The sequence below is a fragment of the Pieris napi genome, chromosome 2, assembly GCF_905475465.1.
Source record: "Pieris napi chromosome 2, ilPieNapi1.2, whole genome shotgun sequence".
In the NCBI taxonomy this organism is placed as follows: domain Eukaryota; kingdom Metazoa; phylum Arthropoda; class Insecta; order Lepidoptera; family Pieridae; genus Pieris; species Pieris napi.
The window spans coordinates 13376162-13390364 of NC_062235.1; the positions used below are offsets into that span (position 1 = coordinate 13376162).

Genomic DNA, 14203 nt, shown 5'->3' on the forward strand with positions numbered 1-14203 from the left:
GCGTGCGCAACCTACGCTTTAAATGTATTATTTTTCAACTTGGCTTCGTTAAAATTAATGCTTTAATTTTCTCTGCTATTACGCATAATATACTCTATCGTAGAAAATTAATTCACTTCACGAAAACGCCTGTTGCTTGATAATATGTACTCCTCTTTATCTTTATACCTATTATTTTTGGGGGCCCAATTTCAGGAAAATTAATAGAGATTTTTTTCTTTTTCTGTTCTTTATGGATAAGACTTCAGAGCTGTTGCGATCATGGGGGCGATCGTAACAACACAGAAATGCGATATTTTCCTTTACCCGTCAAGCAAGTCATTTACGTACAAATCAAGAAAAAACAAGATTTTACTTTGCTCTTGAAGTTATCTATTGGACGTGCATTATTTGATCGGTGTAACAAAATGCCCTCTAGTTAATAATCAGTGTACTTCTTTAATTTTCCTTTTAAGCCATCTAGAATTGTATTCGGAGCTGTGTTCCAGCGACTGGTCCACAAAGGTTTTTGCCCCGAAGCCAGTTTGCTAAAGTAAATCGACTGCGGCTAGATGGCACTGAAGGCAAAAAATTATTTCCGTCGGCTTGCTCGTACAATAGAGATATATAGCGATGTGGGCCTGTTCCGCGAGGTGGAGTTGGTGGCTTATACCCTGAAAAAAAAGAGTTTTAGTTTTTTTCTTTAAAATGTACATAATCTATACAAAGAGAACATTACCTCTATAGTCAATTCCCACAGTTTTTACACTTTCCTTTCCTTTTAGAGCAAGACCCTGGAAAATAATCATATTAGTGATGAATGTGTTTTATTAATTTTAAAGAGTATAAAACTCAGAATTACCGGAATATTCGATTTTAACATGTGTAAGAAGAACTCTCCGTCCAACTGAGGAGGAGCATCAGGGTCTACCATAATAATCGTGTAGAATTTTTTCTGAAAAAAAAAATTAATAAAAATTAAATATTTGTTCAACTGTACGTTGTTATATTATCATGTGTTGATAAAACGCACAATGCCTTTCGATTAAGCTTGTGGGTTGAGTAAGTGACATTGTGATCTAAACATACATACCGAATCAGCAAGAGGATATTGAAATAAAGGCTCTTCAAGAAAAACTTGCTTTGGAAGTAAGACATCGCAATTATGGTCATTAACCATTGTACCACCAACACTGGTGATATTTAAACCTGTAAGGTGCTCACAACCTTCCAGCAAATTTTTTACATCAGCTACTGTACATTGTGGCTGCGCTGCAAAAGCGAACTTTAACAATAAAGTAAAATATAATATTAACATTTTTTGACCGTACTTGTTTAATAGTAACTAATAACTGAAACAATGATTGCTATCGCATTTGGTATGGATTGTATAGAAATTTGCAATGTTTACTAAATTGAGTTGCGGTTTGTCGCATACAAGTTGATGAATTTGTAAATATTGTAGCTATGTTAAGCTATACTTTAGCTACGTAGGTAAGCAATATTTACCGAGACCAAAAAACGATCCTTTAAACACAAGAGCTAAAGCTGCTTTTTGTTACAGAGCTGCTCTGCAAGTATAAGCCATAATGCAAGTTAGTTAGGTAAGTGATTCAGTAATAAGGTAAAAACTATTTAATATATACAATTATAATATAATTTGACTCAACTATTAATGTTTATATTAATAAGTTAATATAATAATGTCGATGATTATTTATGGATCCTATATTCATTAAATAGTCTGTAACTAAAATGTCAAGTTTAGTTTATTGTTAGTGTCATCTATCAAAATTATGTAATTGTTAATGTCATAGTGAATTTAAAATAAATTTTTTTAAAGCACTTTCCAAGTTTCCACAAACGTAAACAGCACTCAGCAGTAGCTGTGATAACTTTAAACAATAATTATTGTTCTAATTGTAAAACCCAAAAAACCAAACATAAAAACAAAATACAAATTCATTATTAGATATTGACAAATCAGTAATAAATAATCATATTATTTATGATGATAATATAAGAACTTAATTGCGTCTTAATAAAACAATACAATGGAAACACATCCATTAAACAAGGTAAAATTTGTTTTTTTTTAGTTTGTTCCCCTTCGTCGTTGTTTTAATTCTACGTAGTCGTTCTTAAATGATAATTATATTTGAAGTCCATAATGTGTAGATTCTTTTGTTTTAGGCACATCAGCAGCATAGACGAGCCGAGGCACTTTTAAAAAATAATAAGTATGATGACGCCATGCAATGTCATCATAATGCAGCAGAATTACTCTTAGATGCAATGAAATCTACTTCATCTTCAGTAGCTCTCGAGTCTATTACTTTGCAGCATAGTTATCACCTAAAACAGAAGGATCTTATACAGAGCAAGAAAGAACAATATGTACGAGTTAAAAAGGCTATGGATATCTTTAAAAACATGAGCAAAGATTCACAAATAAATGCACCTGGTGAACCATCAAAAGTGCAAGTAGCAATTTATAAAAACCTTAATGAATCAGAAACACTTCTTCATGAGTTATCAACTAATCAAGATGCAGGTGAGATTAAAGATTTTGCTAAATTGAGTGAAGGAAAGGCAGAAAAATCCCAAAAAATTGTAATTGAAGAATTACAGACCCTTAATCATAGTTTGCACTCATTGGTTGAACAATTAGTTCTACAAGTGGAAGTTTTAAAAGATGAGAATATGACTTTGAAAGAAAGAGTGAACTTTCTAGAAAAGGAGAGAGTAAGGTATCTAAATATTTCACAAGATGGGATTACATTGAGTGATGAACCTACACGAAATAATTAGATTAAATTGTTATATTACTACTGTATATATTTTTATGATAATGACTTGAAAACTAAATCAGAATAATTTCTCAAAATGCTAGTTTGTTGGTGTACATTCATGCTTGGTTTTGATATCTTCCTTATCTCACATAGAAAGATGGCATGATTGCACTCTGTATAGAAAATTGCTGTTGTTAATTGTAAGATGTGTTATTTTTTGTATTACATTTTTAATTAGTTAAAACACTCTTTTCTTAATGTCAGATAGTATTTATTTATTTACATCCCATTAGGTAGTTAAACATAAATGATTGTAAATAAAAGTCTTCTTTAAGCTTATTTTTTGTATTACATATTGGATTTACATAAAAATAAAATTACTCTTAACTTGAAATGTAAAAATAATTTCTTGAACTAAGTCTATGTTTATCCTAAAGAATGTACACTTTAACAAATAACTATAAATAGGTATGTTAACAAGTTTTTTGGTAACAAAAAATATACACCAGTATACCATTAAACACTGTAACAGCTAATTTCGAGTTTAATTCAGATCTCTAAAAACACTAAAGTAAAAAAATATTAATTGAGGCTAATTTTATGTGTAGTTCACTTAGCATAACCAAATGTATGTGTTTAAACGAGAGAATGCCTGGCAAATAGTCATATTCAGAACTATTACTGCTACTGCTTTTGCACTGGTTAACCTGAAGATGGCATATAGTAATAAATAAATAAACCATTGGAACCTTAAATTAAAATATTGCTAACAAAAACCTTATGAAATAGATAAAAGAAAAATTAATACTTTTAAACTGACATAATTAATAGGTGATATTAGTTTACATGGAATGGCACAACAATTAATTTGTTATGATAGATGGAGAATTTTTAAAACATTCATCACAACCACTATTTTAAGAACACGAGGCTTTTCTCTATTTTATAAATATTTAAACACATTTAGGAGAACATTGATAATTTTAGAATTTAGAACTAACAAATATACAAAAAATTACAGGTTAGTATTATATATTCTAGACAGATTACTTCTATGATTATCACATTCTCTTTGATATACTATATATGTAAAAGGCTTTTTTATTGCTTGAATGATCTTGCATAAGAATAATACATAATCAGAGATAATGGACCAACATTATGTAATATCTATACACAATAAACTTAAAAGACAAATAAATCAAAATAAATAAGTGTTATATAATTAGAAAACAACTAATATTGCTATGGAAATTATAGTTTGACATAAATAAGGTAATTTACAAATTTTGATCTTAAATTTTTATATGAACAATTAAATCCTATAAATAGCCATATTAGTTTGTGATACAATATTATGTATTATCTCTATTTCTGAGGTTTTAAGACAAGTTCAGAATCATATTGTTAAAAATTATGCAAACTAGGGCATAAAGCATTATACATACGAGAAATAGTTTTGGTTCTTTAATTTTTTATGTTGTCTAATAATATATTTATCATAAAATTTCAATTTTTGTTAAAACATATGAACAATATTTTATTTCACATATTTAAAAAAATAGATTTTCTATATTTTTTTTCTATACATTTTGTTTAGAAATTAGTCTTTATACCAATTCTAAAATTACAAATAAATTTATGACATATTTGGCTGTCGAAAATGAAATTGTACCTTGAGAAACATTTTGGAACAGCACTTAACTATATCGGACTTCCTAGGGCGTATACGGTGGGGGTGGCGGCAAAGTGGACAAATCATCAAAAGGAAAATACTGTTGGGTGCCCAACACAGGTGGGGCAAACGCAGGATGTGCTGATGGGGCATATCCGGCAGGGTAGGCACTAGGTGTGTATGGGGGTAATGCTGGTATGGATGGAGTGGGACCAACACTATGCGCTTCATAACCATCCCAATCTTCCATTAGGTTCCTACGTTGGACATCTTCATCGTTAGAAAGAGGAGCACCCCAGAGGTTGGCTGCAGAAGCTAAGAGGGCAGTGCAACCTGGAATAAAAATCACATTTTCACGGGGTGTGCTTAAGTACTAGTTTTCTGTTTGAAGTTTAGCAAGGTTTCGTTTTCTGGTTATATTATTACTTTACATCGAAAAATATATTACATAGTGCATAACACAGCCTAGTGGCTATAAAGATATTAATTTTATACAACACAAAGGATTTCTTTATAAAAATTGTGAGTGATTGAGTGTAAAAGTGCAAGAATGCCGGGATTACAATGATGAAGTCTTAAAAACATACACCATTCAATCCATTTTCACAAAGTGTTTATTGAAGGGTGAATGGTTTTCAAATTTAGTAATAGAATTAAATACTCCATGTTAAGGGTGAAATGGTTAGACCAAAGTCTACAGATGTTGAGAGACACAGAAGGCTGATCCAGGTGATCATATAAAGAAATTATCAAGTAGTAAGTTTTTGATTTTTAAACATTACATTTATTAACACACATTATAATATTTACTAACCAGCTCCAGTTATAGTATAAAATCCATATTCATAATCAACTTGTATTTCATTAGGATCGCTGTTATTCACATTTCCCAATACAACTGTTGTATAGTAACAAACTCCTACTATTGCAATCACCCAAAACACACACACTATACTCGGTACTGCATTACGTCTTAACATTCGGATTGCTTGCTTATTCAGTGATGTGATGTTTATAAGCACACCAACACAGGAACATATTAACACCATGAAACATAAGAGTATTAGAACTCTCATAAGTGATATTATCTCTGGTGTTGTGCATGGCGGAAGACCTAAAACCAAAAAAACTGTAATACACTACTGTCACATTTGGTTAAGTCACCAATTACCAAACTCATCATACACTTAGTATAAACTTGACTTCCAGTGTCTCTGAACACAAATACATATATGTAAATGATGTATTTCGACATACAAGTCATAATTCGCTAAGTCTTGTGTCTGAATATCAGATGTAAAGATATAGCAAACAAACACATAACTTATTATTAATACTTGGTAAGTATGTATAACTTTGTAATGTATGTTTGCAATATTTGTTATTCCACAGCAGCAAATCAATTTAAATGCTTTTCCTCATAGCTTATCAATTAAATACCAATAATTACATTCAGAGAAACTATAAAATAGAGCATGACAATTACCCTTAAAATAAGCTTTAAAGGTTAGTAACCCTATCTTTTCATTTTTTATTGACATCATTTATAGCATATTTACACGACAATATATAGCATATTTACATAACCCACGATAACTAAACATTAGAAAGAGAACATTGCATCTAATTTACTACAGTAAGGCTTCTTTAAATATATAGAGACAATAGTGACTTAAAATTACATGTACAGTGAGACATAAGCGATGGGTCTAGGTCTTACCATTAAAATCTGTTCCAGTCATAATATTAAAATGTCCATAAATATCTGCATTTTGATGAATGGATATTTCTGGCTCATCACTTTGATCAAATGTGAAGAACTGTGATAGAGAAAGGCTCTCAATACAATGTAGGCCTCTGATCCTGAACCAACTCGGCTGAACCAATGCAGCACATGTCAGCAGAAATGTACTCAAGTTAAAGAAGGCTGCTATTTTGTTTAACTCCTTGTCTTTGATTGGAAATGAGATTTTTAGCCCTGAAAAATGTAGAAGCTTATAAGATGAATCTTCATATTATGTACTTTTCATAAATGTACTTAGGTTTGGCTAATGTTATAAATGTTTACACAATTGATTTTAGTTTAAACCTTGGTATATTTTAAATGCAAGGAATATAATTTGATCATATAAGATAACAAATGCAGTTTGTGTGATATAATCAAATATTTAAATTGTACCATATATGTAAAAAGTGTGATCTAATAATCATGACATCATTGTAAATTTGAAGAATATGTAACTTAGCTAATAATATAGTACATTAATCTTAGCTAATAATTATCATAATTCATGCCTAGCTATTAATAGCATTCAATCCCCAACTGTGAAAATTTGTGGGTGAGCAACTTTTTATTTATGTAATCCTAATAATTCACAAGAATATTCATAATTTCCTGAAATATTCATGAAAAAGGAGATAGAGACTGTATTATTGTTTTCGTTGCTGTCTAAGAAAATAATATTTATATAATTTGTAAAACGCTTCATGAAGAAATAACAGTAGAACTATTACATCTGCTACTAGGTGCGTCAATAATACCGCATATAACATTTCTTTTTCCTTGCAAAAATGGTTGATAAATACATCGTATTACCTCTAATCCAAGTTAAGCAACCCATGACGATCTCACCATGAGCACTGTTTACAATTCTCAGCTTTCCTACTTGAAATCACAATTCAAACAAAAAACAGATGAAACCTGAATGAATAAGATTAATATAAACTAAAACATAAGGTTTTATGAATATGAAATCACAAGACACAGAATGTCGAAAATACACTAGAAGCAGAAAATAAAAAAGTTGAAAACAAACTTCAAATTATTATTTGTAGAATGTAACATCAAACATGGCGAACATAGACAACTGACAGTGGTGCGTATTGTCAATGTATATGTCATAATGATAGTTTTCTTTATACTGCGTTCAGAAGTATACTTAATAATCCAGACACCTTTTCATAATACTAGTTGATATATATAATATGTAGTTTAAAAACTGTATTAATTTAAATAATGATATCTCACTTTTATTTCAGAAATGCAACAAGAGTTTAATTTATTAAATCTATATAAAATGTATCTAAAGATAAACTCCTTATATATTTAATAATCACAAAATTAAATTTTAGTAAGTGTTTTTAAATGAGAGACTGACTTCCTTTTCATAATCAGTTCATCTTTTCGGAGAAAGCAAAGTTCATAATATGTGGAATAAAAACTTCCGTAAAATCATCTAGACTTTATGCTCAGTAACATCACAAAGTCATATTAATCATAGGCTGGCATTGGTTATGCTAATTTATTGAAAGCAATTTGGCGCAGCATGATTTATGTATGCATTTCCTGAATGCTAAGCGCAAATTGTCACAGCTGCCTGGGTACGTACTACGTTGCTAAGGTAAACATTTGACTGAATTTCCAATCTCAAAATAAACGCTTAACAACAACAGTTCGAAGTTGGTAAGTATTTATTGCAGTTCGTTTGTTTGCCCTCTTATATTAAATATATTCTTCATTTATTATATAAATGTTATCTTCATTTGAACATAATCTTACATTAATTTCAGTTCATCCAGACTTAAATAAGAACCCTCAGAGAACACAATATTATATCACTTTTACTTAATGGAAAAGCATTCAAGCATTACCTATTTCTAAAGCGATAGTTTTCGCATTCTACTACGCTTCATTAATTAAAAATGCGAATCCCTCAAAATATAGTTAAATACTGTTGTTTTACTATCATTACTGTTACCAAAAGACATTATTAGATAATCTTCGGAACATTGATGGATTCCAGAATGTTCTAAGCGCTAGATACTACGGTGATAGTATGTATGGTACATAATATGAATGGCCTTATTTGCTAGGTAAAAGTTTACTAATAGTTTATAGTTCGATAATTCATTCACAGCACTCAGTGCTTTTAAAATGTTTCAGCGCTAACTTCATGAAACTGGAGCCACTAGAGTTATTGTTTTTGTTAAAGTTGTATCAAGTTTGCGGTATTTAATGAAAATTTTCTATTCTTTTTAATTTGTTTTTACATTTCACTATAAATTAATATTATTCTCCGGGCTTATGAATAACAACTAATTGAAGCTTCATATGCATTATAATATTTGTTATTGGGCTTCAGATTTCTGTGTCTGTATTGTAAGTAAGTAGGTGTAAGTAGGTGATCAGCCCGTACCAGCTGATAGACTTCGATGTCGACTTTGTGGGTCTAAGGTCTACGACATGTGTTAGGCACATGTCTATATCTAAGAGCATATGTCTTATTTTCCTGTAAAGAATAAAAAACTGATCAAGAAACAGATGAGAGCTATGGTTTATATTTTTTTTTGTAAACATGCATTGTTGTCATCTCCCAATAATAAAAGTGCGCTCAAACAAAATATACCAAAAAACCGTTAGCTTTGGTAACTTATTCTTGTCTCATCGCTTAATATGACCTCCTTTTTGTAATGACGCTCAAATCCAATCTAGAGCTTTTAGCTTCAGATTGGGCGCTGGTAATTCCAAAATTCATTGCATACGACGAAAGTCAAAGTAGGTGAGGACGACTTATAATTTACGAGAATTTAAACTAATTTATTATTTTATCTTAAATGATTATGTTATAGATTATGCTTAAAATTCTAGTAAAACGAAATATATCTTTTAAATGTAAACTCAAGTTACACTAGTCAAGTGAAGTACAAATCGTACAAGTGCAGTAGTAAAAGTCGCTTATATATATTCTTCTTATAAATATATTTTCCACTTGGCAATACTTTTCCATAAACACATGATTTTGTAGATAATATTTTCAAAATGTATGAGTTTCTTTATAAGAACAATCATTCAGAAATATGATGTTGCCGTCGTCTTTTCTTGCACATCGAAGATCGAAATGGCGAGCACAAGAAACGTGTCGATCGCTTCTTCGCGAACTAGGATACTAAACTTCATGTTATTTAAACAAGTTGCTGACACATTTAAAATAGCTAAATAAATTACTAAACAATAGAATTGTATTTATATAAATAATAAAATAATTGACCAATCTTCACCCGAAAGGCGAAAAATTTAATTTCGTTTCAACCGCAAATGTACCTAATAATTGGATTTCAAACATAATTTATAAAGGTAAGCCAATTTAATAAGTAACTTAATTTCTAAAGACTTTTCAATGAATGCAAAGCTTTTAGCCTTCCAGCGAAGGATACGGCATCCGGGCTTTTGTTGAAAGCTTTAGAATTAATTTAGAGTTGTAAGATTGGAAAATTTACCGTTTCGGACCATATATTTTACGACTTTGAACCGGTGGAAATATATGGCCGTATTTTTATTTGTTTCAAATGCAGTACTTATTTAAATTCAAAAGGTTTTTGTCGCTCGAGTAAATCCGTTATGCAGGCAATTTAGGTTGAAACAACACTAAACTTTCAAAGCTTTGTTCACGTTATACCGTAAAAGCTAGATAAAAAATAACATATAGCCTCGGCTAAACTAAAAATACAAGAGTCACACAACTTTGATAAACTTGGGCCAAGATCACAATGCTAATTAAATATTTAAATTGGCGCCTTGTAGCTGTCTACTGGTGACCCCAGAGCTGGTGCTTTCCTCAGTCAATGATTAAGAATCGCAATAAAGCGAGGCATTAAAGTAACACTGCCACAGGGACGAAACTTTTTACATTTATTTTAGTGTTCTATTTTTTGTGTAATAAACGAATCACCTTGACATATAAATTAATTTATATTATGACTGAATAAAATACGGTGAAAAAAAAAACTAAAATCAACTACTCATAATGGAAACTAAGAAAATTAGTATTAATAATAAGACTCTGTAAAAAGACAAATCTAGCATCCCTTTTTCATGATCAGAAACATTGAAATATTGCTACAGATAATAAAGTACCACATTATCCTTGAATATATTGTGAAAGAATATGTTTTGAATTATTTTTAAATTCTTGTAAGAAATACAGTATTTACAATTTTCTTAACCTATAAAGTAATAATAAAAATAATTAAAAATAAATAAAATGAAAATTAAAACAAATTTAAAAAGTTTGGTCCCTGTGGCAGTGTACCTTTAACGCTGGCAACATTTCCTCGCTGTATTGCGAGACTTATTCTTTGAGCCAGGAAAGTGCCAGCTCTGCGGTCACCGGTACTATCTACCAGGCGCCAACTTAAATCTTTAATAAGCGCCTGTGCACTTGAACCCCACGGCCCAAGAGTCTCTACTCCAAAGGGAACAAAATTGAAGTTGGAGGAAAGACTCTTATATTTGTGCCGTTTGTTATTTTCTGCCTGCTCAGCGGCCGCGCCAGCTTTTTGGCTTGTCCGAAGGAGATGAGACGGGGCAAAGGTGTCTACACAGGTAGCATCCCATACTAAAGCCCGTCCCATTTTCCAAGGGATCAAAGACATTCCATCTGGCCGCTTGCCATCGTCTCTTGCGATGCCTGTTGGCTCCAAAATTGCTGGAACATTGTCGGAGGCAAGAGAGCGGCGTATAATGTCGTTTAGCGCGGCATGGCGAGAAAAACGACCTGCACTCTTTTGGCAGTGTAGGCCATGGTGTCCAAGGCTACTTACTTCAAAACCACAGGGACACTTATGGGGAGTACATATGGGCACTCCTAAGCGGAGGCTGATGGCAATTCGAAGTGATTCAGGGTCTAAAAGGGTGCCAGTGTTTGGCGAAGGATAAGCATTAAGCCAATGCCCAGCTTCCCTAGACCCCACAGCCATCAACCTTGCACGGTCTGTTATTGGAATGTGACCTAATAACTTTTTGAATTCACTTTTGCAAAGAGGATCATCCCAGCTCCTTTGAAAGTTGACGCCAGAAGGCAAACTCAAGCCTGGGTTGGATGCTATCCACACGTTTCTTGCATCTGTTAAATCCGCAATCTCGTAGTTTGTAGAATAAGATCTAAGGATTTTACCTACCAGACTGCTAGATTTGTGAGCAGATGAGAGAAACGCTGGAAGAGCTACACTTGTTATCTTGCGTACTCCTAATCCGCCAAAGCGAACAGGAAGCGATGCTTGATTCCAAGAAGGTGTATCAAAACGAACATTTAAAATAGATTCCAAAGAAGTTTTTAAAAGATTATCCAAATCACTTAAAAAATCTGAATGATTCCATAGAGGGCTACAGCGAAGTACGTAAATTAATTTGGGAACAAAAAGGCAGAATTTTAAAATGAACAAAGCTGAGTGTGCTGTAATATCCAGAAGACGGTGAGAAAGATCTTTAAATTTTGATATTGTCGAGTTAATGTATTCTTCAAAACCTTCTTTGAAAATCGGTGCTCCTAAGAGGTACAGCGATTTTTTATTTATTATTTTTATATTTGGGGCTAAGGTATTAATTTTTTTTATTGTATGGTCGGTGTCCATATTCTCACCATGGAGATATATTTCACATTTATCAAAGTTTAAAGTTAGACCCATTGAACTAAAATCTGATATTATCTTAGATAGATCTGAAAGTACTACATCTGCGTTACCTCCTAGAGTACCATCGTCAAGATACCAGACGTTAAAATTTGATTTTAAATTTTGTATGCAAGAATTTATTGCGAGACTAAAAATAGCCGGCCCAAGAGGATCACCTTGTTGACAACCAACTTCTGAAGAGAGCTCGTAACTCTTGTATGTTAATTTTGATGGCTCTGAGTAACACTGTAAAAGATAGTTATATATTTCTGGAATGTTTTCAAAAGACTTAGTCAGCAAGGTGTCCCTGCTGATTGAATTAAATGCATTCTTGACGTCAACTTTCAACAACACATCAAATTTTTCGTTAGAAAAAAGAGTGCGCAAAGCGTGTATAGCAGCTTCACAGCCGCCTTTAGTGCCAAAGCCAAGTTGTGTTGGTTCAAAAATTTTGTTCAATTTACTAATTATATGTTTTACTGCAATTTTCGAAGTTAATCTGCGAAAAGTGCTACCTACAGCAATTGGCCTCACCCCACCATCTTTTTTGGTAAGAGCCACCAAGTTTGCCCCATATAAAATAGGAGCAATAGCTTGGTTAATCTCCCCGCAAAGCACTTTATTAACGAGTTTTTTAAGAGCTTCTAAAAGCCGAGCACCTGTATCACCAACACTGAATGAAGTTAAATCTTTAAGATGTTGGGGTGACAGCCCATCCAAGCCTGCAGCTGATCCTGGTTTAAACGAATTTATAGCATTTAGAATTTCATCCGTAGACTGAATTTGAAGGCAGGCCTGGACGTCTGTGGGAGGGTCTAAAAAAAAGGTGTGTCTGGAGCACTGGGGTGCTTTGACGTAAGAGCTGCAAGTGTATCCGGGGTGTCAGGGGCCAGTACATCATTTGAGAAAAGAAGTCTGGCGGCCCCCTTTAGATCTCCATCGTTAATTTTTTGTTCAACTATTTTTGAGACACATTTTGGTCTTTTTCGGAAGGTTCTAATAGCCGGAATTAAAAATGGATTTATACATGTGGGATCATTACAATTGTTTTTAAGTTTTTGAGTTAGCGAAAGGTTATCACTGGACTGTACATGCAAGAAACTATACGGAAAAGTCAATAGTTTCTCCCATGAGTCTGTACTGTTTTCTGTTATGCATTGTGTAATATATGATTCTAATAAAGAGGCGATGGAGATCCGGGCACCTCGAGGTATGCGTTTAACAACTGGACATGTTTTTTTTTTAATTCGAAAGTAAAGTTTGAAGTTTTATGTGGTCTGGTGTTGCTTGCCTATCTGTGCTGTTATTAAAAGAAAGTTGTGAATTTTGTATAGTGTCTCTGTGTATCTTTGTTTTGTGTATTTTTAAGCCCCGGATTGTATTAAAACTTTTTTTACATAGGTCACAGGTCAAATTTTCCATATGTACACTCCACTCGGCGTTTATGAAAAATACAAAATTAGTACTCTTAAAATAAGTCAACAAAAAAAAACTTAAATAACCTTAAATTAACTTAAATACATGACAATAATAAATAAATATACAAAGAAAATATGAAAATAAAATAAACACACAGGCATCAGCAGGAGCACAACACAAGCAAAAGCAGGAGCACAACACAAGAAGAAGCATTAGCACAAGCAAAAGCATAAAGAGCACAAGCAAGAGCACTGAGAAAAAAGAGTTCAGGTTTAGGAAGAGGCAAATTTCGTCTGACCACTATTAAATTGTCCGTTTCTTAGACTTTACGTAATTTAATTTTTTATTGATTTTGTTTATTTCCATTTTTTTACGCATTAAATATCATCATTTTGCATCATATTCCATTTAATTTAATCAATTTTTATTTCTAAATTCTCATAAATATTCTTTTCATGTTGTCACTTTTTTTTGTGAAATACAGAAGTGATATAAAACGAAACACGTAAAATTGCTTGCGAGATTATTACTGGCTGCCTGTTTTATGTGGGATTTCAATTTTGTCGTCGGCTGGATTTTATATACAGCTGTCCCAAAATCACTACGTATTGTGTCTCGAAAATCGCATGTTATTTCGAATGAGAACGAGATTTTTACAAAAAGAAATTTCACAAAATAAGTTCTTCTAACTCTCTTTCCAAATCACAGACATCACGGGTATATGGCATATGTTTTCTTTCGTTGTTTTCCTTTGCCATACAAGCAACTGTTGAACGAGCATGACATAGAAGGTCATAGGTGTACAACAGGGGTTTCCACCTATGATCTCAGGGATGAGAATGGTTCGCTGAAGCAGACAGATAGTGTAAGTATCCACAGCAGTATCCGT

The 14203-nt window shown here is 32.3% G+C and overlaps 3 protein-coding genes across 3 annotated transcripts; 1 reads left to right on the forward strand and 2 right to left on the reverse strand.

Annotated features, from left to right (window-relative positions):
• Positions 1-301: 301 nt before the first annotated feature.
• On the reverse strand, positions 302-1488 carry LOC125061844 (phosphatidylethanolamine-binding protein 1-like). Its single transcript, XM_047667477.1, has 4 exons — positions 1073-1488; positions 842-934; positions 719-773; positions 302-653 (listed from the first exon to the last, which is right to left on the reverse strand). Exons 1-4 carry the CDS (start codon positions 1295-1297, stop codon positions 460-462), a joined length of 567 nt encoding a protein of 188 aa, XP_047523433.1. The 5' UTR covers positions 1298-1488; the 3' UTR covers positions 302-459.
• Positions 1489-1837: 349 nt separating this feature from the next.
• On the forward strand, positions 1838-3034 carry LOC125059075 (nuclear receptor-binding factor 2-like). The gene is made up of 2 exons (XM_047663278.1): positions 1838-2057; positions 2173-3034. Exons 1-2 carry the CDS (start codon positions 2034-2036, stop codon positions 2788-2790), a joined length of 642 nt encoding a protein of 213 aa, XP_047519234.1. The 5' UTR covers positions 1838-2033; the 3' UTR covers positions 2791-3034.
• Positions 3035-3972: 938 nt separating this feature from the next.
• On the reverse strand, positions 3973-7296 carry LOC125059067 (transmembrane protein 127-like). The gene is made up of 4 exons (XM_047663270.1): positions 7043-7296; positions 6167-6424; positions 5261-5560; positions 3973-4779 (listed from the first exon to the last, which is right to left on the reverse strand). Exons 1-4 carry the CDS (start codon positions 7065-7067, stop codon positions 4490-4492), a joined length of 873 nt encoding a protein of 290 aa, XP_047519226.1. The 5' UTR covers positions 7068-7296; the 3' UTR covers positions 3973-4489.
• Positions 7297-14203: the final 6907 nt, after the last annotated feature.